Source organism: Galleria mellonella, unplaced genomic scaffold, assembly GCF_026898425.1.
Source record: "Galleria mellonella isolate WM207_F2 unplaced genomic scaffold, CSIRO_AGI_GalMel_v1 utg270, whole genome shotgun sequence".
NCBI classification, from domain to species: Eukaryota; Metazoa; Arthropoda; class Insecta; order Lepidoptera; family Pyralidae; genus Galleria; species Galleria mellonella.
In genome coordinates this window covers 1,578,929-1,606,250 of record NW_026442062.1, presented here as the reverse complement: position 1 = coordinate 1,606,250, position 27,322 = coordinate 1,578,929, and the positions used below count along the sequence as shown (strand labels likewise).

Genomic DNA, 27,322 nt, shown 5'->3' with positions numbered 1-27,322 from the left:
ATACTTAGTCGATACCTCTGTCCTTCGTGTTTCAACTGTGAAGCAGTTGTGTTTGTATGGCTGTGTTTCGGTTTGAAGGGCGGGATATGGCGTGAATTTACAGGGTACAGACGAATAAGACCTGAGTCCTCAGGAATGGCAACGCATAGGGGATATCATGGGCGAAACAGTATGTTATGTCCATGGTACTGCTCATGTCTATAGGCGACGGTTACCACTTTCCATCAGGTGGGCCGTCAGCTTTTTTGCCATTCTAAGTTGTATAAAAAAAGAAATACATAAATGCGAAAGTTTGTAATGGATGGATGAAGTTTGCTACTGTTTCATGCAAAAACTATTAAACACATTTGAATGAAATCTGGTACACGTGTAGATTATATTCTAACTTATAACTTGATGATTATGATGATACCGTCGTTAACTGTCTACCGCTGTACATAGGTTTCCCCTTGGAGGGAGGGGGGGGGGGATTGTTGCAGTAGTTATTATCGTGGATTGACAAGGTTAGGCCTTGGTGATGTTTTATGAGACCCTTACATTCCCTTAGTCACTCCTTACGACACCCACAGGAAAGAAGGGGTGGCCCATTCTATACTATGAACTGAATTTCTTCTATACACTGTACAGTGTAACTCGTTATAATATAAAGGCTGTAAAAATATCCCCTTACAGGGGGGAAAGGGATTATTAGTAATGAGGTCTAGAGTAATAGCCCCATTGCTAGCAGTATACCCTCTCAGGTCGACCTCCACGCGGTTCACCCCTGAAAACAACCATAGTTAATTTTTGTCGAATTCATCATGGTGGGCCTACTGACCTGCATTCTTACCTATCATCTTCCACTGATACCCGTCGGTGTATACCATTACTGGGTTACTATTCCATTTTCACCTATTAAAAAAATATCCCCATACGATTATATCAGTTTTTTTATACTACTTAGAATAGCAAACAAGCTGACGGCCCACCTGATGGAAAGTGGTAACCGTCGCCTATAGACATGAGTAGTACCATGGACATAACAGAGTATACTGTTTCGCCCATGATACCTCCCATGCGTTGCCATTCCTGAGGACTTCGGGTGTTATTCCTTTGTACCCTGTAAATTCACGCCATATCCAACCCTTCAAACCGAAACACAGCCATGCAAACACACCTGCTTCACGATTGAAACACGAATGGGACAGAGATATCCAAGCAATCGACTTTTGTACAAAGTCTCCCTTCTGGCATTTAGAATTTATGATGGAATAAAAAATACATACATGCATATATAAATCTTGAAAAACATTATGCTATTATAATAAATGTATTATGTATAGTAATATGCTAAATAAAAGAGTAACTGTTGAGTTTCTTGTAAACTCTTTTCAACAGATAACTACTTTCCGAATTCTGCAGTTGATTTAAAAAAAATAATGACGATTTAAAACTGTTTATAAACAAGTTTATTTGAATAAAGATAATTTTAATTTATTATAAAATACGTGAAAGTTTGTTTGTTTGTTTATAACCTTATAGCGTTATAATGACTCCAATTACTATCTACTATTAAATTTAGTATACGTACCATATGGGATGGAAAAGGATATAGCCTACTTTATCTTCGGGTCAGTGAACGTATATCGATCACGTGAAGGAAGTCACAAGTGTAAGCCAGTAAAAAATATAAGTGAATTAAACAAAATCTTTCCATAATCTCTTAGTATTTAGAATCGAAACGATGTAAACAAATTTTAATTGAGATACTTTTATTAAGAACCGGTACAATGTTACATAACATTATGGATATCCACACATTACGTCGTGCAACGGTATCTGTGATGAGATCTTCATCGTTATTACGTATGCACTACTTTCGACGGCCTTCGTGGTGTAGCAGGTTTAACATGCTGCCTCACCAAACAGGTGGTACGGGTTTGATTGCCGAATAACTGTTTGTATGATTGAGATAATGAGTGTGATTATTTGTGTGATACTCTTTATTGTTTCCTCCAAAAGATTACAATAATAAGTTTATTATAAATATAAACAATTACAAGAAATAATCACAATGAGAAAACAATGAGCGATTTTATCGCTAAAAGCGATCTCTTCCAAGCAACCTTTGGATGGAGAGGAGTAATTATAAACAATTTGGTGGGAGGCACGTATTAGTGTATTAGGTGAACAAGTTATTTTCATTACATGTGTATATGTCATTCATCGTTATTTCAGCCGTTAATTGTTCATTGCTGGACATAAACTTTCCCCATAAAGGGAGTTTTCTCATTAGTTGCCACGCTTAACAAGCGGGTTGGTAATCGCAATTAGGCTTTGGTGATGTTTTAAGAGGGACACTGTTGCCCATCCCTCGACCTTAAGTTCCCTTAGTCGCCTCATAGTCCAGCAGTAGTCACGTATGTATTTGCAAAAAATAATAATAAATGACAAGCCTTATTTCTCCAGGACACATAAAAATATGTATGTACAGGCGGACTTGATAGGCGGGGTGGCAACTGCAGTTAGTCTTTGGTGATATTTTAAGAGAGGCTCTGCTGTCCATCCCTCGACCTTAAGTTCTCTTAGTCGCTTCTTACGACCTACACGGAAAAGGAAGGGGTGGCCTAGTCTATGGTCTACGACCCTATGCCATTTATGCTATCATGTAAATGAGCAAAATTTTAAAACACAAGAGAGGAAAATAAAAATGATTAACTTATCAGAATTTAAAACTTACATACATATTTACAACAATATTTGATCACATATTTTATATTTTTTTGTCACGTTCTCTTTTCAATTGATCACACTCATGTACCATATTGTCCCTTTATTCCCTCAAGATAGCGTAGTCATATGTCATGTCGTAAAAATCTGGCACTTTACAATAACACATTGTAGTAGTAAATAGGTCATGTAGTGGGTCACGTAATCCCATATGTTTGATGGTGAAATATTCTCTTAAGTGAGCTTAAAATGAATATGTTCTATTGTATTATACTCGTATGTATGTCAGTACGTTTGTTGCGTAATTTAATATAAAAAAACGTTGCTTAAGCAGCTACAAGTTTATAAAATTAATGAATGAAGGAATCTTCTTACAATGACGAATGATACATTAAAATACTTAGGTATCATCTCTCTCTTTTCATTTAAGAGTTTCTTCTTGTCGATGCAACTAATTCATGCATCTTCTTCTAGCCAGTTCTATCCCACACCTATTGTTTCTTTTATCTGTCCCATGGAGTTATTCCTCGGTCTTCCACTTCCTCTTTTTAGGTATTAGCACCATTAAAATTTATTACAAATCAATAGATATATAAAGTATCCTATGTTCTAAGTTAGGATATAATCTATCCGTGTAGAAAATTTCATTTAAATCAGTTTAGTAGTTTTTGCTTGAAAGAATAACAAATATTCATACATCATCATACTTTTTTGCATTTATTATATGTATTATGTCTTTCTCCATCCCATTAGTAATAGTAGTTAGTAATATATTGATTACTGTCATATGGTTCCGGTATAGAATAGGCCAAGCGTTTCTTTCCTTGAGTGACGTAAGAGGCGAATAAGGGAACTCAACGGTCGATAGATGGGCAGCAGCGTCCCTCTAAAACATCATAAAAACCTAACTGCGGTTGCGGTGGCCTTTTTTTTTATACAACTTAGAATGGCAAACAAGCTGACGGCCCACCTGATGGAAAGTGGTAACCGTCGCCTATAGACATGAGCAGTGCCATGGACATTACCGAGTATACTGTTTCGCCCATGATACCGCCCTTGCGTTGCCATTCCTGAGGACTCAGGTGTTATTCCTCTGTACCCAGTAAATTCATATATGAATATCATCAAGCCCACATCTACACTGGGATCATAGAAACAGAGACAAATTTAGAATGTCCTTGTTTAGGCGATGACTAACTGAACAAAACATATAAAAATAAAATAAAAACTTAACACATTTAATTTGCATATTAAATTGTTAATAATGCATTTCACATGAGTATGTTAGTAAACGGATAAGGTATTGCTAACTTATCACTTTCAAATAATATTCGGACATGAGAGCTTTGTCTACGACTTTCTAAAATAGAAAATTTACATAACAATTTCTGACCTCCGGCCCCCACATTTCGTGGTTCCATGTTTCTTTTTTGACAATATATTTTTTTCAAAATACTATCAACAATTTTTACTTTCTATTTTAACATAATATTGTTTAATCTTTAGCTATTTATTTACAAATTGTTGGTCTTATAATTATTTGCATTTTCATGGTAAAGATATAAATTTTAATTTTCTCCTTGTATCGTATACTTTAATTAAAGCTTAATCTAAAGCAACGAACAGCAAAAGATAATCAAATATGGTCTACATGAAACGTGAAACAGATAAGGTCTTATTTTCTAAATAAATTGATTAAATTGAAACTTGGTAATTCTAATTATATTTTGGACTTTGATATTGCGAATTATGTACATGCACAAATAAGATTCAGGTGAATTGAAACTCTTTTTTTAAGCTATAATAGCTTTATAATAGAGTTTTTAATTAGATTACTTCATAGATTTAGAAAGATTATAGTGCATTTACAAATAGAGACGTAATTTTTTTTTTTTAGAATTGTGTCTAATGTGTCAGTTGATTTATCTCTTTTTAGTTATTATAAACTGTTTTAAGTAGGCATTTAACTTAAACTTAGAAGTATACATATTTTAGTACTTTACAATTTTTTTTTTAAATTTAATTATCATACATAAATACATTAAAAAAATTTGATTTTTAGTACCACTTAAACCTCTTGGGCTTGTGTGTGATACTTTACATTCGGTACATAATACAATTATGAAAACATAAACATAATCCCCTATTTAACACCTTTAAAGGTGAATTCTTTAAAAGCCAATAGATATATCAATTTTGGTGTTGAAGGAAGAGCTTACTAACTACGAAACTAATATAATTCCATACAAATTTTCGACCCTTGTTTCAGTCCTTTAGGGGTTAAATTTACTAAACTCCTTTCTTATTGTTCCCTTACACTATAAAAAGAAATTGTTGTTTTTTTGTTTGCAAAATTTCAAGATTCCAGATTCAGCGGTTTGAGCTGTGCGTTTTAATATGGGTCGGTAAGTCATCCAACATCATCTTTATATATGTTTATAGATAAGTCTCACCAATGTAGAATCGCAAAGAGGTCGGGCTCGAAGACTCACGCTAACGACCGTTTTCTCCGGTGATGTAGCAAGTTTCATTGTCGAGTGACCTTTACTTGGCTTTATCTAAACAAATACAAACGCTTTCTATTCTACGGACACTATATTCATATGTAGTCGGTCTTTGTTTATTTATCGACTGTATGACCACTAGTTATTGTCAACTAAATATGTCGTTGTTTGACTCTTTTTATCTGTGCGGCTTCCGATCTGTTGCTATAGAGAAAAACACGTTATTTTCATTTCCAAAATAAAAGATGAATATTTGTAATAAAACTAAAATTCTAACACAACAAGTGTGTTTTTTGGGGCACTTTTTCAGCAGCAGTATTTCCGAACCGATACGACACCGTAACATTCTAGAAAAGTGCATTTACTTTTTAAAAGTTTAGCAGCGTACTTGCATTTCTTTGCTCATAGGCGGCGGTTGTTACTTACCGTTAGGTGAGCTGCATCCTTGTTTTGATCTGCGTGTAATAAAAAAAGATGAAGTGTGTTAGTATAAAAGGATTAAAACACGAAATAAAAGCCTTCGGGGGGCGGCACTACCAGTCCCATTGTTAACAATATACCTTGCTAGTTTGACCTCCACGTGGTTTTGGAAATAATCAAGTTGAATTCCAGGTGTGTTCATCACGATAGGCTAACTGGGCAGCCTTTTCATTCTTACCTAACATCCCTCACTGTTGCCCGCATATACCACTAGCACAAGAAGGATTACTATTCCATTCTCATCCATTAAAAAAATGTAGCTTTCTATCGATGAAACAATTTTTAAAATGTGGCGAGTATTTTTTGAGATTATCTATTACAAACAAAAAATCTGATATTTTTTATAATATTAGTTTAGAAAAAGTTTTAATTTATTGTTATGTAGGAGGTGATATTGAAGTGATTCTAAAACCACTTTCACTAAATATTTTAGATACTAACCTTATAGAAATACTATCTTAATAATGAAAACTAAATATAAACCTATTTTAACAAAAATTTTTTATACAACTTAAAATGGCAAACAAGCCGACGGTTCACCTGATGGAAAGTGGTAACCGTCGCCTATAGACATGAGCAGTACCATGGACATAACAGAGTATACTGTTTCGCCCATGATACCCCCCACGCGTTGCCATTCCTGAGGACTCAGGTGTTATTCCTCTGTACCCTGTAAATTCACGCCATATTCCACCCTTCAAACCGAAACACAGCCATGCAAATACAACTGCTTCACGGTAGAAACACGAACGGGACAGAGGTACCTTAGCAATTGACTTTTGTACAAAGTTTTCCTCTTACAAGATTACGGACAAATGTACCTACATATCTGATTTTTATTGCCAACATTGAAAAAAAATTATTACTCTGACCTCCTATCCGGAAAGAATGTGACTGATGATGACCGGACACGTACGTAATATTCTATATACGTTCAGACTTAGCCTTACACTATATTAATTTCCTATCACTTTTATTCTCAAAATAAACAGTTTTTTCCTGTTCTCAACAAACGATTAACTTAGATGATTCTAATGATAAGATTTTTAGTATTTAAACTAAAATTAAATATTTAAGGAAAATTTTCTAGAAGTTCCTTTTAAACTATCTTACAGTAGACTGAAAAAATTCCTCGAGACATAATTTAGTGCTCACAAATTACTGGAATTACTCAGTTTAAAATATTTATAGCACCTTTTGTACTAAAAGAAAGCTTTGTAATTAAGCCTAATATATTGCAATGAATATTTTCCATATATTCATGTAATTTGCATTTATATCCCCTTTATCACAAACACAAATATCATCATCATCGGCCTTTAACTGTCCACTCCTGAACATAAGACTTCCCCTTTGGGGGGTTTTGCCAGTAGTTGCCACACTTGGCAGGAGTATTGGTAATCGCAGTTAGGCTTTAAATATGTTTTAAGAGGGATACTGCGGCCCATCCCTAGCCCTCCCTTAGTCGTATCTTACGTCATTCACAGGTGAGGAAGAGATAGCCTATTCTATGCCAGGACCACACGGGAAAAAACAAATAAATGGACATAAAATTAGGCAAAAAAAAGGAAAAAAAGCATATGTCGACTGTTCAAATAATAATACCAGAGAGAGACTTTGTACAAAAGTCGATTGCTCGGGTACCTCTGTCCCATTCGTGTTTCAACCGTGAAGCAGTTGTGTTTGCATGGCTGTATTTCGGTTTGAAGGGTGAGATATGGCGTGAATTCACTGGGTACAGAGGAGTAACACCTGAGTCCTCAGGAATGGCAACACATGGGGGTATCATGGGCGAAACTGTATACTCTGTTATGGTACTGCTCATGTCTCTAGGCGACGGTTACCACTTTCCATCAGGTGGGCCGTCAGCTTGTTTGCCATTCTAAGTTGTATAAAAAAAGCTGCACTGGCAAGAGCGCAGCTCTTAAATAGGATAGACAGAAGTTATTTTGATTGAAAAAATAAAATTACTGAATTAATATTGAAAAAAACCTTCTATGGGACCAATCTATAAGTATATTCTTTCAGACAGAAAAAATATTTGTCCAAATTGGTTTACAACTGACACAGTTATGATATAACAATCATAAAAAAAAAACTACAATTGAATTGAGAATCCCTTTATTTTTGAAATCGGTTCAAAAATAAATTATATATTTAAACTTATCTCTTCAGTGACGGTCTGGTTTAGTCACATCATTTGCATCCAACACTCTAGGTTAAGTACGTTAATGTAATTAAGTCGAAAACGTTTTTAATATCAAGTTATGAAATTTTCCACAACCAACATTTAAGCATTTAACTTAAAACCCCAGCTCTTTTCCCTGGTATAATATTACGCTTTTAAAAGCCGGATATTAATTCAGAACTAAAACTAGATTTAAATGTTTCATTTAATTAAATTTTAAATATATATTTACAATTCCTATATAATCTATTCAATCTTTCGTAATGTTTTTTAATGGATATAAATTAAATGATGAGAAAGAAGTAAGAGATGAGCTAGTGTCAAGTCAGTTAGTTGGCAAATTCACAAGAATTTAACCACGACGGATTCCAAAAAAAAAAAACGCGTGTAGATCTACCTGATAGAGTATATTTATTTGTTTATTGTATTTATTCTATATTGCACAATAAAAAATTGTACAAGTGTCAAGATTAATACTATATAGCATTCTCTACCAACTATCCATTACGTAAAAACAGAAAATAAATATAACGTCTATATGTATATATATATACATATATAGCTAGCAATGCAACTCTACGCGATTGACATTTTGTAGTTCTATATTATAAAATTCAAGTGACGCGAGATACATCCAAATTAAAATTTTTGAAATCCTTAAAAAGTCATTAAACTTAATTCTTTACAAAATTTCGTGAAAAATTTTTTTAACCACAATTATAAAAAAAATACAAATTTTAATAAGTCGATACAAGACTATCCAATAAATGATACTTATCTAATACAAATTATAGAACTATCAAATGTTATTAAAAATGAGTTCGCAATAAAGACAATCATGTCTCAAAACTTGCTTCACCGAATTCCCTTTTACAATAGAAAAAGGCTAAACCCTCATTGAAGTCGTTTTCATTCGATTGATCCCGTGAGAGCATACCGTCGCAATCTACGGATGCTTGCTTTATCAAGGGTAAAACCATAAGGATAAATATTTCATTCTTATGTTATAAATCGAGTGATGCCAAACTCTGTAGCGCCCAATCTATGGGCAGGGGCGAAATGGCAATTGCATGGAACATTAAAATTAATGGCAGCATAATTGCGACGCCTGAAATGGCTGAATGGCTGACGCTAAAAAAATTATTGATTCGACCATTGTCGTTAAATATATGATTTTAATATGGCATCAAATTATTATGATCTATGAAGAATTATATATTTACTAGCTGACTCGGCAAACGTTATTTTACCATATACATTATTTCGAGAATTATACATGAACATTTTTTGTACTACAATTATTATATTCGATTGCCATCTTGCAAGCATATTGCGGCATATAAAAATCGCAGTTAAAAAACAGGGGTTGATCGTAAAAGCGTGAAAATTTAAATTTGTATGTATTTTTCAATGCTAAATCATAAATTAGGTATAGGTCATCCTTATCATTTCGGGGTATGAAAAATAGATGTTGGCCGATTCTCAGACCTACTCAATATGCACACAAAATTTCATAACAATCGGTAAAGCCGTTTCGAAAGAGTTTGGTAACAAACACTGCGACACGAGAATTTTATATATTAGAAGATAGTATTAAATATTAAAAAAAAAACTTGGTAACTTCTAATAAGATTTAGATTTAAACCCTATTAGAGAATAAGCATCTTAACTCTATATGACCCTTTCGAGACGTTAGATACTAAGAACGCGTAATATTTACCAATATCTATGTATATATTGTAGCTATAATATCTATACATATATTGGCTCAGTAACAAATATAATAACTATCGGTCATCGAATATATAATATCGAAAATAAGAGCTTGAGAGAGTTGCTATTCTAATTAGCTTTGGTATACATATAAAATATCTTGTTTGATTTATTTACTAAAGTAAAAACGATAAAACGTCAACTAAGAAAAAATCTATTTTAGAAGAAGATTCTTAATTCGATTGTTTTTTTCTTATGTTTGATACCTAATATCTCGGTCAGTTGCAAGCCGAACTGGAATATTCTTCTTCTTCTGGATTCGCCACAATTGAAGTCGGTTCTTTTCGTGGAATACAATCTAAATTATAGCTAATCAGCTTTGGTTGAAATATATTATTTCTTTATTTAAGAAAAGAACTAGAAATAATTGTAATAAAAACACACCAGAGGGAGACTTTGTACAAAAGTCGTTTGCTTGGGTACCTCTGTGCAATTCGTGTTTCAATCCTAAAGCAGTTGTGTTTGGCTGTATGGCTGTATTTCGATTCGAAGGGTGAGATATGGCGTGAATTTACAGGGTACAGAGGAATATTACAATATTACAATTCCTGAGTCCTCAGGAATGGGAACGCATGGGGGTATCATGGGCGAAACAGTGTACTCTGTTATGTCCATGGTACTGCTTATGTCTATAGGTGACGGTTACCACTTTCCATCAGATGAGCCGTCAGCTTGTTTGCCATTCTAAGTTGTATAAAAAAAACACAATAGGTAAAGATAAAAAAACCAATTACAGGGTTTCACAAATAAAAACAAGATTTAAGTAATACACATGACATCGCTGATACTTACAATCAACTAAATTATACATAGAGTAACATTATAATAGTACAAACAATTATATACATAGAAATTATCTTATTTGATTCATTTAACTAAGAAGAAACTTTTCTAAGTATCCCTTTTTTAGTGTATTACAGGCGGCATATATTATCTTCGACTGAAGTCGTAAAATATATAGATCGGCCTCTGAATTTCTGTGACCTAAAATCATAGTATCCAATCATTTCATTGCCATATATCATCCTTGTAACTAGAATGCAACGAGTAAGCAAACTACTCGGTAGCAATATCATTGGACGAGATAGAGGTATTAATGTAGCATATAGTCATATGTGTTTTTAAATTACATCCAGATGGAGTATGGAGTGCTAATAAACGTTTTAAAACGCTTAGCTGAGTCGGCGTTTTTTTACTGATTATTCTAATGTTAAATTTAAACGTTGGAACAATCTATATTTAGTAAAACTGACCATTAAATTAATGGACGAAGGATGGGCAGCAGCGTCTCTTTTAAAATATCATAAGACAAACTGCGGTTGTTAATTCGCCTGCAAAGCGTTTTTTTTTTATACCACTGAAGTGGCAAACAAGCATACGGCCCATCTAATGATAAGTGGTTACCGTAGCTTATGAACACATGCAATACCAGAGGAATTACGCGTGCGTTGCCGACCCTGAAGAATCCCATGTCTTGGAAAAACCTCGGCAGGGAGCTCATTTCATAACCTGAGTGTTCGTGGGAGGACTACTGGCAAAATTGCCCGAATTGGTTTAAGGAATGATCTCGTTCTTTATGGCAGTCTATAGAGGAGGCCTAAGGGCTGATATGATGACGATAATTCCAACGTTTAATATTTTATTATAACGAATATAAATCTGACTGACTCGCGACTTCGTCCTTGTGATCGGGATATGTTTTTTGTAATGGGTGACAATGGAATGGTAACCCCACCTTCGCTATTGGTATACACCGGCGGGGCGCTAGTGAAGGATGATAGGTAAGGATGAAGCAGGCCAGTTAGCCCATCGTGAGGAATTCAACAAGAATTGTTCACGATTGTTTCCAGGGGAAACCACGTGGAGGTCGTAGTCTCTATATATATAAGGCATATTGCTAGCAATGGGGCTGTAAAACTCCATAGCTAACAAGAATGGGAAGGGATATGTTGATTGACCGGGATAAAAAGTAACATATCCTTCTCCATCCTATATAGTGCGTGTAACCCAATTTCATAGTGATTTGGGGGGAAAGGGATTGTTAGTAACGGACACTGAGATTCCCATTGCTAGCAATAAACTCAACCAGGTCGACCTCCTCGCGCTCCCTGGAAACTGTCATGGTTAATTCCTGATGAATTCATCATGATGGGCTAACTAGCCTGTTTTCATTCTCATCTATCACCCTTCACTGTTGCTCCGGCAGCGTATCCCGTTAGCGCAGTCGGGGTTACCGTTCCATTTTCACCCATAAAAAAATAATATTAGTAATTGGTTAACCTATTAAAACGGTATAATGTAACAAACAAACTCACTTTCACATTTATAATATTCGTAAGGATTTCTCGAACAATTCACAATACATACAAGGGAATTCTATTAAGCGAATATTGTACGCGCGTTGTGACGCATTAATTTTATAGAATATAAACACCATACAACCTACATTTATCTGAATTATTTATAAATGTATTATTGTTGTTTCGATTCGGCATGTGAATACACATCAAATCAAACATCGACTAAATAAAAAATGCGCCTTTCAATTGTTTTAATAAATTTATAATATTCCCATAAATATAAAATAACAATAATAATATATATTTATTGCCAGTTAAATTTTAAATGCTGTACAAAGATATGGGGTCAGTGGAACATGGTATAATACAAAAAAAAATAACTTTTGATGTTTTAAAAAAAAAATTAATGGATGATAATTGTATGGTAACCCTGCCTACGCTAACGGTATATGGGGCTATACCAGTGAGGGATGATTGGTGACAATGAAAAGGCAGGTCAGTTAGCCTATCGTTATGAATTCACTTGGAAGAGAATACGATAGTTTCCATGGGGAACCGCGAGGAGGTCGATCTGATCATCGTCCATCCATTCATCGCATTAAAACGATTCAGAAATTATAAGAAAAAATAAATATAGAAGTTATTAAGAACCATTCATAACTATTTATCACGTAAAATTGTATGAAAAAGCTTTCCTCAAAGCATTTGTATTAAGACAATCTCTCTGTATAATTTAAGCCTAATATCTATGCTATTATGTACAACCATAGTGTGTGAATGAATATGATTGGGAAGAAAGGTTCTTGAGTGGCGACCGCGTATGGGTAAAAGCAGTGTACGACGACCCCCCCCCCCCTAGATGGAATGACGACCTGAAATGCATTGCAGAGAGTCAGTGGCTGCAGACGGCTCAGGACCGTTCCTTATGGCAGTCTATGGGATAGGTTTATGTCCAGCATTGGACGGATAATGTCTGAAATGATGAAGTGAATGTACAAAAGCATATAAATAAATTAATATCTCTTTTTTTGTTTCAGATTAATTAGAAAAAGACAAGATGGCGAATTTAATAGTAAATTCGACGCAGAGCGTTTTAAAGGACACATATGACTATTACTTATGGACGTTATCATTGTCAGGTAATGTTTATTATTATCCTCATCAACATATTCACCAGAGGGAGACTTTGTACAAAAGTCGATTGCTTGGGCACCTCTGTCCCATTCGCGTTTCAACCGTGAAGCAGTTATGTTTGCATGGCTGTGTTTCGGTTTGAAGGGTGGGATATGGCGTGAATTTACAGGGTACAGAGGAATAATAACACCTGAGTCCTCAGGAATGGCAACGCATGGGGGGTATCATGGGCGAAACAGTATACTCTGTTATATCCATGATACTGCTCATGTCTATAGGCTACGGTTACCACTTTCCATCAGGTGGACCGTCAGCTTGTTTGCCATTCAAAGTCGAGTCGTATAAAAAAAAAATATCATATTTTAAATACACAATCGAGACTTACTATAAATATATATATATATATATATATATATATATATATATATATATATATATATATATATATATATATATATATATATATATATAAGAATATAAATGTTTGATAATGAAACGGTGCCCCGTGTAGGTGCAAACTGAAAATCAGCGCTGAACGAACATCAGTCCAGCAAAAGCTGAGTTTGTACCTATTGCCAGGCGCATACGAATACTGCACAATATATTGATTAATTCATTTATGTACATTATAATTTCTGTGAAGAATGGCAATAAATTTAATTATTATTATTATTACTTAACGCGATTTAAAAGCTTACAGGTTAATAGTACCTATATACCTGTTTCTTTATTGCTGACGTTTCGAAGTGAATTGCACCACGACAACGGAATCAACATCGCTAGCGAGTCCGTGAGTTGGAATGAGACATTCGACGTTGCTATCTCATTCTATCTCACTTGCTAGCAATGTCGAATTACATCGACGAATTCGCTTGTCTCTTGTCTAGAGGTCCAGGGCCCTTAGACAAACGACAAACGAATTCGTCGATGGAATCTACATCGCTAGCGAATTCATCAAATATAATGAGATAGCAATGTCGGGTGACTCATTCCAACTTACGGACTCGCTAGTGATGTCAATTCTATCGTCGGATTCGTTTGCCATTTGTCCAGAGTCAGGGCTGTCAATTCTATCGTGTCCAATAAAACTTTTATATCATGTTAAGTCCCGATTGTGTATTTAAAATATGTGTAAACAACGCGAAAGTTTGAAATTAACTATGACTATATCAACCGTTAACTGTTCACTGCTGGACGTAGACCTTCCCCATAAAAGAGATATAATGTTTATTGTAATAATTACTAATATTATAAATGTGAAAGTGAATTTGTTGTTTTGTTAGTGCGTTAATGGTGTCAGCAAATTAACGTGAAATCTGTATTAATATAATAAAACGGAAGAGTTTGTTTGTTTGTTACCTCTCAACGTTTCAACGGCTTACTCAAAGGGAAAAATATTGTTATTATACAGTCTAACTATTTCTAGCAATTCTACTAACTAAATCTAGAACCATTGCTAGCAATGTGCCCTATTAGTTCGATTTTAACGCAGTTCCCCTGGAAACCATTGTAAATATTTTTTCATGAATTTGTCACGATGAGCCCAACTGACCTGCTTTCATCCTCATCTGTCATTGCTTACTGGTGCTCCATCAGCGTACCGACAACGCAGGCGGGGTATTAGATAGATAAACAAATAATTTATTTGCATTACTTACAGCACACAAACAACAATATACATACATAAATGCACAGTGAAAAAAGATAAAAAAGATACATGTACAAAAAATAAAAAATAAAATAAAAACAAAATGCATAAAATAAGTTATTTTTTTTATCATATCATGCGTGTGCCACAGTAACACAAAATGGTCACAACTCAGCTGATTGCTTTGCCCTAAAAAGAGCAAAACACTGATATTCTGCTGTGGCCAAAAGTGAGCCGCAAAATTGAAAAAAAAAAAACATTTTCATCCATAAAAAAGGCTTAACCAATCGCTATGAAAGGCACACACACAGGTACTATATGAGACGTGGAAGGGCATAGATCTAGTTTTTATCCCATTCAATGAATATATCCCGGTCCCATGGATGAAGCTGGGGTAAAAGCTAATGATAGATATATAACGGATAAACAGAAGCCAATGAACTACGGTAGTCCGCCCACGAAAAGTTTGTATATGGAAAAAATTGGATATTATGTGTTTCTAGGAATTTTTTCCAATTTTTCTCTTCGTAGTAACTTTCCTCGGACTTCATAGAATATAAAAAAAATCCTGTCAGAGGAAGACTTTGTACAAAAGTCATTTGGTTGGACACCTCTGCCCCATTCGCGTTTCTACCGTGAAGCAGTTGTGTTTGCATGTCTGTGTTTTGGTTTGAAGGGTGGGATATGTCAGTGAATTTACAGGGTACAGATGAATAACACCTGTCCTCAGGAATGGTAACGCATGGGGGGATGGCATATCATGGATGAAATAGTATACGATTTTGTTCATGTTACCAGACAATTATTTGATCATCCGAACCAAACTAAATGACGATTTATTAGGCCGTAAATCCCCAAGAGGTGATAAATAAATAACCTTACTTTTAAGTTTATTACATTACTACAAATTTAGGCTATTTACATTTAGTGTAAATGGTAAATTTTAAATAATCATTCTACAGTTTTGATTTGTAATTTAATAAACATTTAAAGGTCCCTTTTGATGTTTCTTGATCAGAACCAAAATACTAAATCTAATAATATTATGGCAGTTTCCCATAATATTATTAGATATTTTAAGGCGCATTTAAATGTAGTATATATTCACATTTACATTTAAAGGATTGCTTAATTTCTAAAAATTAAATTAAATTACGAGGCAATGTTCAAAGTCGGCATCTTCTAATCCGGAGTCTTTCTTATAGATTGTCTACAATAACTTGGCACGCCCCTTGAACATTTTACTCCAATGTGTGTGACCATTTACAGACACGGTGCTCTGTTTGTGTCTGTGAGTAATTGTCTTCAGTAATTTCTGGCAGGACCACTACTGAATACATCATACGACATACATACATACATCTATGTATTGTATTTCTTGGTCAAAATCTTGTAAATATATTTATTCACACATTTGTAAATTATGGAGGGGCATGCCAATGTTAAGTAGACGATCTACAGCTAGACATACATATACACACACACGCACACATGCACGCACACGCACACACGCACACACACGCACACACGCAGCCACACACGCACGCACGCACACGTGCGCTTACACACATGCTTACAAGATAAACTATACATATACGAGTATAAATGAGAATCTTCTCCTATTGGAATTCCAACTAGAAGTCAAAATTTTACCTAAATAATTTTTTTTCTCGTTTCAGATAGCAGAACCAAAGGATGGCCGCTAGTCGATTCACCAGCACCGACAGTGTTCTACACATTAACATATTTATTTATTGTGTGGATAGGACCAAAGTTAATGAGGAACCGGCAACCATTCAAACTGACCTGGTTATTGGTCCCATACAATTTAGCCATGGCATTACTAAATGCGTATATAGCAATCAGACTACTGACTGCTTCATTTAGACTCAGATATAGTTATATTTGTGAGCCTTGCAGGCAAAGATATCATCCGGATGAATTACAAGTAAGTATAGATTTTTTCTTTACAGGACTGTTGATTTATCCACTGCTAAACATAAGTTTCCCGGAGGGAAGGGATTGTTAATAATGGGATCTAACAGCCCCATTACTAACAATATACCCTATCAGGTCGATCTCCACGTGGTTCTTCCTGGAAACCATCGTGGTTAATTCTTGTGAAATTCATCACGATGGGCTAACTAACCTGCTTTTATCCTCACCTGTCATCTATCAGTGGTGTCCCGCTTGCGTATACCGATAGCACAGACGGGGTAACCATTTCATTATCATCCATAAAAAAACATAGGTTTCCCATTTGTAGGAAACGGCTCTGAGACATATGCGCCCAATAACATACCCGTATATAGGGATATCACATTTAAAGTAGTCGATATTTTGAACTGAATCACTTAATCATTTGTAACTCATAATTCTAACATGTATAAACCGATTTAGATGTTTTTTTTTTTATCAAAAAGTATATAGTTTCAGATTATTCCCATAGAAAATTAAACAAAATCGGTCCAGTAATTTAATAAAAAAAAAAAAAAATAAGTAAAGCCATAACTATAATGAAATGTATAGCTAAAGATATTTATTACAACTTTCCTTCCAAAATAAAGTTCTATTATTTATCAATTAATAAAACAAAGGACTCAAATAATAAATAATTTTAACAATGGATATTGAAATAACTACGTTTTAATTAAAGTCGTTTAATCTAATTAACATTTATTAATAATAATTCAATATAAACCTTTAAAATAAAGATTTTCATCAAAGTGTACCATTTTCTGTATATTGTATCTCATTTTCTCATTGTATATTAAAAAGTAACAATTAAGCCAATTGAGTTCAACAAAAATATATAAAATTAAAACGACAAACCTAAGTTCAAAGAAACATTATCGTCATCATCTTTTTTTTTTTTTTTATACAACTTAGAATGGCAAACAAGCTGACGACCCACCTGATGGAAAGTGGTAACCGTCGCCTATAGACATGAGCAGTACCATGGACATAACAGAGTATACTGTTTCGCCCATGATACCCCCATGCGTTGCCATTCCTGAGGACTCAGGTGTTATTCCTCTGTACCCTGTAAATTCACTGCCATATCCTACCATTGAAACCGAAACACAGCCATGCAAACACAACTGCTTCACGGTAGAAACACGAATGGGACAGAGGTACCCAAGCAATTGACTTTTGTACAAAGTGGGACACTTTGTACAAAAGTCAATTGCTTGGGTATGATATGATAGAATGGTATGATAGAAAGATATATAGGCTTCTAAATAAAGAAATACACTTTATTTATACTAAATGTACATATATTTGTTGATAACATGCAAATGTCACTTAGTTAAAAAGTCAGTCTGTTTGAAAGATTTAGTACATTATTTCATTAGTTATATAGTCCATTTATTGGTAAGCCTATTTATCTGGCGACTGTCTTGATTGATGATGTTTATCTGTGTATTCATCACTTAATTGATGATTGATAATTATTACATTGTTTTTTATATAACTTAATAAATTTCTCCTAATTTCACAAAAAAGTCGACCAGTAAATTTCTATGAAGAATCAGTTCCGATTTACTATGTATAAATATATTTACTATATATATATATAAAGTAAACTGTTCAAATAAAATAAGACTGTGTTCCACAAAAAAATAAAACAAGTTTATTCGGGGCCAACTCAATTATTTTGATTTAAAAATTGACTTCGATTTTTAAATCAAAATAAATTGATTTCGATAAAATTTCTATGAGACCACTCTGAAAGTATATACTTTCAAATAAAAAAGAAAATAATTTCCCAAATCAATTTGACAACTGACGAAGTTACGAGTCCTTTTTTCAAAGATGAAAAACAATATACTTTTATACTCATATTTGGAAAAGTTAAAGAAACGTGATCTTTTCCTGCAGTTGTTAAAAGGTTATTTATAAATTTCCAAATTCTGTCAAAGTTTGACGAAGTGTTACATTGTGTAGAAAATGATTGTTTCGTCTCCATGTTGTTAAGTTAGAGTTTGCTTAAAATTAATGCCCCTATTAAGATATCAACTTTACATCCGCTTTATAATTTCGAGAGACAGAAAGTTCATGTTACAAGAACGTTTATCAATGAAATTTAAATCACATGTATGACTGTTTAAATATGTTTTGTGAGCTGCCGATATTAAAGCAGTATTAATATTAACTTGATATATAAAATATTCAAAAACTTGATGCTATAATTTTACCAAAATAGCTATCATTTTGCGGAAGTCGATATCAACGATTATTTGATTAGAAATATTTTGTTTAATTCCGTTACCATCAGTATGTGTGTGACTGCCAATGTTTGAAGATTGACTACCACTATCATTACTACCAGAAGACAACCTTCTTTATTAGCTATCAGTTTCTGATTACCATTTCGTCCACACACATTTTGCGAAACGTGTTTTATCTCTAAACGAGGCATTTTGAGCTAAATTATTAATTCGCTGCTCGGAGCCTAATGTTAAACGTTCATTTCAAAGTGTGCGTGGATGAATTTACAGTCGGAGATTTATGACTAATATAGAAAGTTTTAGAACTTTTGGTAGTAGTGATGGTGATAAATCTCCGAGTATTGGTGGTCACTTACTAATGGTATCGGAATTAATCAAAAAATCATCTAAATCAAATAACCACAATTTTTTGTATATAAGGTTAAAGACATTTATTTTGTACATCACCGGCCGATTAGTCGGTCGATAGGTACGTAAAACTGTCTTCATAATTGAATAGGCTTTGAATATAAATCAATAATTATTGGAGACAAAGCAATAGAACAATTCGCTTAGATATCTGATTCAGTTATACCTTCTAGCCACAATATTAATGGAAACATTTCCAATTCGTACTTTAACCTTCTGGTATTTAGATATCATTCTTATATCAGAATTTAAATTTCAAATTTGTCATAAAAAAATTAAATATATTTCATATTTTTTTTTCAGATAGCAGACGCTGTTTGGTGGTACTATTTTTCCAAACTGCTAGAATTCTGTGACACTTTCTTCTTCATTCTGAGAAAAAAAGATGAACAACTAACATTCCTACACGTGTACCATCACTCCACCATGTTCTCCTTCTGGTGGATCGGGATCAAATGGGTGCCGAGTGGATCGAGTAAGTAAACTATGATTATTAAATTTCAGAATTCAACTATGAACGTTTTATGAACATGCTATTTACCAGAACCGAAGATATCGACCTCCATGTTGAAAATTCAAATTTTATGATTTTCAATTTCGAATTCGAATTACATCATCATCATCATATTAGTTCTTAACCGTCCACTGATGAACATAAGCCTTCCTCTTGGGAGATTTTGCCAATAGTTGCCGCGTTTGGCAGCCAGATTTGCAACCGTAGTCAGGCTTTAGAGATGTTTTAAGAGAGGCGCTGCTGCCCATCACTCGCCGTCCTTTAGTCGTGTTTTACGACAACCACGGGAAAGAAAGGTGTGACTTATTCTATGCCGGGACCACACGGCTTCTATAATTCCCGAATGACATGAAAATATTTAAATTATGCATATGCATGCTATTGGTTATATGGTTATATATATAGTTATATTGGTTATATGGTTATATAGGTTAGGCGCCGCCCTAGCAATAAATGATAGGTGAGGATGAGCATATGTTACGTTGGGCGCATAAGTGAGGAGAAAGCTTTACACATGAGGTCCCGGATTCAATTCTCGATAGTGTTATTTGTTCTATTAATATTAAAAAAGTATTTGAATTTTTTTTAATGCTTAATAAAAATGCAATGATAACCTCACCTGCGCTATTAATTCCAGTAATGCTAAGTAATCATGAAATTGGACCATTATAAAAAAATCTCCAAGAATTGATCACGGTAGTTTACAAATATGGGAGTCGACTTAACGGCATATTGCCAACTATGGAGCCTCTAATCTCCGTTACAATACCCTCCCCGCCACCCTTTTCTCCCGTAAGCACTTAACTGAGTGTAGTCGATTTAAACATATGGTTCAAAACCATGCTCTCCATAACATTGGGTCAATGTGATTGGCAAAATATCGGCAAATCGACTGTAACAATCAACATAACGGCTCGCCATCGTATGACTTCGTTGTAAGTACTAGATACCGTTGCGGGTCAATGAACTCAGCAACCATAGAACAGTTATAATAGGTAAAAAATATATCACCTATTTATATAAAATACAGCAATAGGCTGCAACGTTAATTTTCAATACGATCAGCGACATATAGGCACGTCAAGTATTGTATTTACTACAGCGACAAGAATCGGCAAATCTCTTTAGAGCATATGTTACTGAGAGCAATTTTTTTTTATTTATATAAAAAACTAACTGTACACCGTACCGTCATCCACTTGTATCAGGATAATATAATACATATTCTATATGTCAAGTTAGTATTTATATACTAGCTTGACAAAAATAGATTATTCTATTTTTGTGCTAAATTTCAAATTAGGATGTGATGTGTAGATTATATAAATAAAGCCTCGAGCTTCAAAAACGGGTTAAATTTTTTGTCAGCTAATTGTCAAATTAACTGACTAGTTTTTTTTTCAGTGTTCTATATATTTAAGCATTAAATGTATCTTGACGTATTATTTAATAAATAAAAATCATTTTGACGCATTAAAAAGATGCAGAATTGACAAGACAAAATTAATATAGAAGTTATAAAGGAAGTACTCATAACTATTTATCACGCAAAATTGTATGAAAAAGTTGAGCCGTTTTCCTCGAAGCATTTCTATGACTATCTATATAATTTAAAGAAGTGACCTACTCTTGTATCTTCACATGTAATTTCATTTAAATCCGTTCAATAGTTTTTGGGTGAAAGAATAACAAACATCCATTCGTAAATCCTTACAAACTTTTGCGTTCATAATAGTTAGTAAAATAAAAATAGATAAATAGTTTTTTTTTATTAAATATTATCAAATGAATAGCCCGTGATAAAGTGATCACATCATCAAACAAAAGTGCGCTCTCTTTTTTTTTTTTTAATAAAATTCAACACCGTATACAGGCATGCAATCAAAACCGCTACATGTGTCCATAGATTAAGGAAAAACGCGCGACGAAATTCGAATTACGAATGACGCATTTGAACTGAATTGGATAAAGAAATTGTCAAGCCATTTGAATAATGGAAATGGCGGGAAATGCTTTATCCGCTTTAATTTAACCAACGCTGACAGCTCATCATGCACTCATATCCCTCTAGTTATCAACAGATTTAAAATTATTTCAAATTCGACTTTCTTTTTTTTTATACAACTTAGAATGGCAAACAAGCTGACGATGTGGTATTAATTTATAGCCAAAAATAAATAATTTCACGATACTCTAATGACTTTTCTATGGAACCTCTAGGTTCTATGGTATCCACTTCACGAGTCGCTGTTCTAAGGCTTTGTTTGTTTTACAGCTTTCTTGCCGGCCATGGTGAATAGCAGCATCCACGTGCTAATGTACACATACTACGGACTGTCAGTCTTGGGGCCGTCAGTCAGCAAGTTCCTCTGGTGGAAGAAATACCTTACAATTTTGCAACTGGTAAGTGTTAAGTAATAATTTCCCCTGCATTTAGCAATTTTTATTCAGAAACTTATAGTCTTAACCTCTTATAAAAAAAAAAAAAACTAAACATTCCTTCAAACCTGTTTTAATTATTTCACTGTTTTGTCACTTTTATTCAAATTGAGAATATAGTATAAAAGAAAGAGACGAAACAGTTTAATAGCTAATTTAGGTTTATGACAGGTTTGACGTTTTTATGAATAAGGGAGTTGGGCCAAAACTAAACCAGACTATAGTCTAGATCAGTGATGGGCAAACCTTCAAGAAAAGAGCATATTCCTTTTTAAAAGGCCGGCAGCACACCTGCAATGCCGTAGGTGTTGTGGGTGACCATGGGTGGCGGTAGTCACTTACCATCAGGTGAGCCGCATGCTCGTTTGCCCCCTGTGTTGTAAAAAAAAAAAAAGATCGGCCTGCGAAAGTATTTAATCCGGGCTATCGAAGATCCATCGACATGGATAGTATATGGCCCGCTCTAATTACGTTTTGACGGTCGAGACGTGTAAAGTAGATTCTACTTAGTACAATAATAAATGCATAACCTATCGGTGATGCTAAACTAGCCGCGTAGTTCGAAAATATTATAGTAAATCAAAAACAATTCCATGTCTTACACGTCTACCATGGCAGGGCCTTCGAATAAAAATTAAATAAATTATTATTTAAAGGTAAAAGTTAATTTGTAACATTTGTGTGTAATGCTGAAATATTTTTATAATATTATGAATAAAAGCTTTAACACAAAATGCATTTTTTCTATAATTCTGGCCCTCCTCTAGAATTTCTTAAACTTTGTGGCCCACCCATTAAAATAGTTTGCCCACCACTGGTCTAGATAAACTATATAATAAATCCTACTTATAAACAATTATATTAAATAGCAAGCCCATACGAATAAAGAAAGAAAAACAAATAAGGAATAATTATTACATAATCCTGATTCACGCGAAGGAATAGTATAATAGCGAGTGATACTAAAACAATCACGCTTCGCATTGATACAAAATTTCTTGTTAAACCATTCAGCGGTTTAAGCGTTAATTGAGTAAGAAACGTCTCTGCAAATTCTCGCGATTATAATTATAGTAGAATGAGCTATATTGCTAACATGATACCGCTTGATTCCCAAATATTCCCGTTGAGCAATCAACAAATAATGTTAGCATCAATTATTATTCATCATGTCTTTGCCCGTATTATTCGGGATCGACGTAATATTATGTTATGATAACAAGCTGTTTACTTACTATAACACAAAACTGGAACAATATCTACAGATGAAATTGATCATATACATCTAGATAGAACATTGCGTAGATACTAAGAACTAGATAGAAAAATGCCTTAGAATAAAGTTATGGCTGTGTCAAAGCGTTTGTATTAATTTTATGTATGATAACGATGGTATCTGTCGTTAACTGGCCACTCATGAACATAGGCCGTTCCTATAAGGAGGGTTTTTTTTGATGGGTGAAAATAGAATGGTAACTCCACCTGCGCTATTATTAAAATTATTGTTGTGGGTGCCAATGCGTTCATAAAGCCCCCCTATATTAGTTTTTCTTATATATATTTTATGTACAGACAGCGACCAGTTATGATTTTGTTATATGTATTGATTGTCTTTTTTTTGATGGGTGAAAATGGTATGGTAACCCCACCTGCGCTAACGGGATACGCTGACGGAGCACCAGTGAAGGACCAATGAAAACAGGCCAGTTAGCCCATCATGATGAATTCATCAAGAATTAACCATGATAGTTTCCAAGGGGAACCGCGAGGAGGTCGACCTGGTTGGGTATATTGCTAGCAATGGGACTCTCAGTCTCCATCACTAACAATCCCTTTCCCCCCCTATAAAGGGGGTTAATACGTATAATACGAGTATGCATATATGCGTAATCTGTTTTAATTTATTGAAATTAATCAATTATTTTTGCATTTCAATCATAGATTGTATTATAGATCGAGCATCGATTATTAAAAAAAGATCTACATTTAGTTAGCTAAATTTATATTTGGCTAACTAAATTTTAACCTATTTTTTTTAAATAAAAACAAAACGCGTAATTTTTTAGTGTTGCAAGTAATTAGATTAAAAACCTCCCAAATATAATTATTCTTTTTTTAATTTGAATTGCGAACTATTTATTTTGATTCTATATGTATTAAAATGGCTGTCATTTAAAAAAAATATAATATAAGGTCACATACACATGAAAAAAGGTTGACCTGTATTTGTGCGAAGCATTTGTATGGGGACACTCTGTATATAATCTAAGATTTCAATATATTAATCGTATATTAATTTTTCCAGATTCAGTTCACATGTGCCCTAATTCTTGGAATCAACGGCGTAAGAACCGGCTGCGAGTTCCCATTATGGATGCACTACGTACTTATTCTTTACATGATTTCCTTCATCGTTCTCTTCGGAAATTTCTACATGAAAGCTTATCTTGCAAAGGTAAGAATTTTGTTTTTTTTTTTTAAGAAATGGTATGTTTAATATTGTCTCAAATTTCAATGGTGATAAATGGCAAAACAACATTTGCCACGTTAGCCAGTATACCTATAAATATGTGTGTATATATGTACATATATTCATGATTAGGTATTTTTTTACTTTATCCATTACAAATAAAAGTCAAATCATTCGTCCTCATTTAGATAAGGCTTTAGTCGAATGAAACGGCTAATCAATAGAATACGAGTCAGTTGTGTTGTGAAATAGGATGTAAGAATGAAATAAGAATTCCTTAGGCTCAGCTGGTGTTACGCACAACATCGAATATGCAGGATCCGTTTCAATTAATAAACGAAATTTCTTTGTACTTGCGAGTCTGCAAAAGAAATGTGCCAAATGTTCAAATTCGATTAAATCGATTGACATACGACTGTAGTACTTGTATACGGGAATTCGTTAGAAACTCCCAACTACATTCCTTAAATTGTTGCCCGACCAGAAACCTATAGTCGGACTTTTAATTCGATGCAGTAAACTGACAGCTCCAGTGTTGCCAGTTATTACTGTATTGCTGTATTAGTATTTTTTATTTATGGGCATAAATAAAAAATATAATCGAGATATGTTTTTTTGTATAATTATTATTATGAAATAATAATAATTATATATTATTTATAGAATTATAACTTAATAGGTTTACGCTAGTTAATTTAGTTCGTTTTTAAATTAATGAAGCTATCGCTACTAAGTTAAGTGTGGTAACATTTTTTGTGAAAGTGACATTAGCTTATGTCAGTTTACTGCATCGAATTAAACATCCGACAATAGTTCACTCCGAAGTAGGTCTTAGGTTCAGTAGGTTTTTTTTTAATATTAGAAAGTAACAACCAAAATTACCCTTAATTTTAGATTATATAGAGTATCATATTTCTAAAACGGGTCAACTATATGTCAGCTAATTGTCAAACTAGTTGACTGTTTTTTTTATCAATATTCTATATATTATAATTACGCACAAAATGTATCTTGGCGTATCATTTAATAAATAAAATGAGTGTTTACTCATTAAAAAGATGCAGAAATTTTAAGACAAAATAAATATAGAAGTCATAAAAGAATCACTCATAGCTATTTATCACACAAAATTGTATGAAAAAGTTCACCTGTTTTTCTCGAAACATTTGTATGAAGATTACTCGTATATTATTTAAGCCCCTAACATATAACTGACGAGTTCTTACAATGAAATTAAATGGTGACATTGTATCAGATAATATATGTCATAAATTTATTTTATAATAATTTTGATTAAAATATTATTATAATATCAAATTTAAATATTTGAGATAGGTTTATAGAATGTTGCCTCAGAATCGACCCCCAATAATATTTTCGGTCAAACAGAAATATAGCAAAATGTTATATTGTTTTTGAAAAATGACAGACAATCGCGATGCTGTCATCATCATCATCATCATATCAGCCTTTAACTGACCAATTCTGAACATAAGTCTCCCCCTATAGGGGGTTTTTCCAGTACTTGCTACACTTAGTAGGTGAATTGGCAATCGCAGTTAGGATTTAGAGATTTTTTAAAAGTCACGCTACTGCCCCTCTCCCAATCTCCTTTAGTCGCCTCTTACGACACCCACGGGAAAGGAAAGGGTGGCCTATTGGAAAGTTATAAATGCTCTAAAACATTATTGCAAAAGTTGCAAAAGTATACAGTCCCCGTTCAGAATACCGAAGAAGAGCCGAAGATAACTGGTCACATCCATAAATGCTGTACAATTAAGAGCATTCTCGTTTTCGAAGACTTAAAAAGTGTTCGAGTCATTAAATAACATGCAATAATAATATTGCAATCAGCGCCGAGATGCCTTACGCAACAAACTTCCCAGAGAAAGTGTGATGATGCAATCACCGACAGTTCCGTTCCACTGCCTTTTGCTTTCTTATAAATTGTTCATTTGTAACGTGGTCGTAGTGGTTGCGTCGTGTGCTGGTTTACATAATAGACATAGATCATCGTCTAGATGGAGCAACTGTCAAAAGATGACAGTTAATTCATTGTTGATGTGTGTTTCCTTTCAAAACGCGTCCGTTAATGATAAAAATAATTTATATGTAACATACATGTAAGTAGATTGTAACTAAAAGATGTTTGTGGATGGGAGGTTTTTAAGAAAAATTTATATGAGAGAGTCTTAATACATTAAATTAGTAAATGTCTGCCGAGTTTTAAAACAAAACTTAAGGACTATTATTTGAGCAAGTTGTCGTCTTTTTAATTTGTTTATTTGTAGTGTTAGCATACTTATTTCTTCAGATACCTAAAAAGGTTATAACTTTGTATTTTATTTATAAATGTAATCAGTATTTATATATTTTTATGTATTTGTGTAAGTGTTGAAATGCATGTGTGTATGTTTATACATATATGTATAGATATGTATATATGTATGTATGTATAATAATCAGTAGGGATATATATTTACATTATTACATGTATTACATCTTCATATTAAAAAATAATAG

General features: G+C 33.7%; 1 protein-coding gene across 1 annotated transcript in view; it reads left to right on the top strand.

The window, feature by feature from the left end:
• LOC113509144 (elongation of very long chain fatty acids protein 4-like) overlaps window positions 1-27,322 on the top strand; it is a 31,999-nt gene that overhangs the window by 4,019 nt on the left and 658 nt on the right. Inside the window, exons 2-6 of the mRNA XM_026892447.3 lie at window positions 12,992-13,093; window positions 16,416-16,684; window positions 19,680-19,851; window positions 22,166-22,293; window positions 24,635-24,784. Coding sequence (XP_026748248.1) covers window positions 13,012-13,093; window positions 16,416-16,684; window positions 19,680-19,851; window positions 22,166-22,293; window positions 24,635-24,784 — 801 coding nt within the window. The 5' untranslated portion in view covers window positions 12,992-13,011. The remainder of the gene's footprint in view (window positions 1-12,991; window positions 13,094-16,415; window positions 16,685-19,679; window positions 19,852-22,165; window positions 22,294-24,634; window positions 24,785-27,322) is intronic.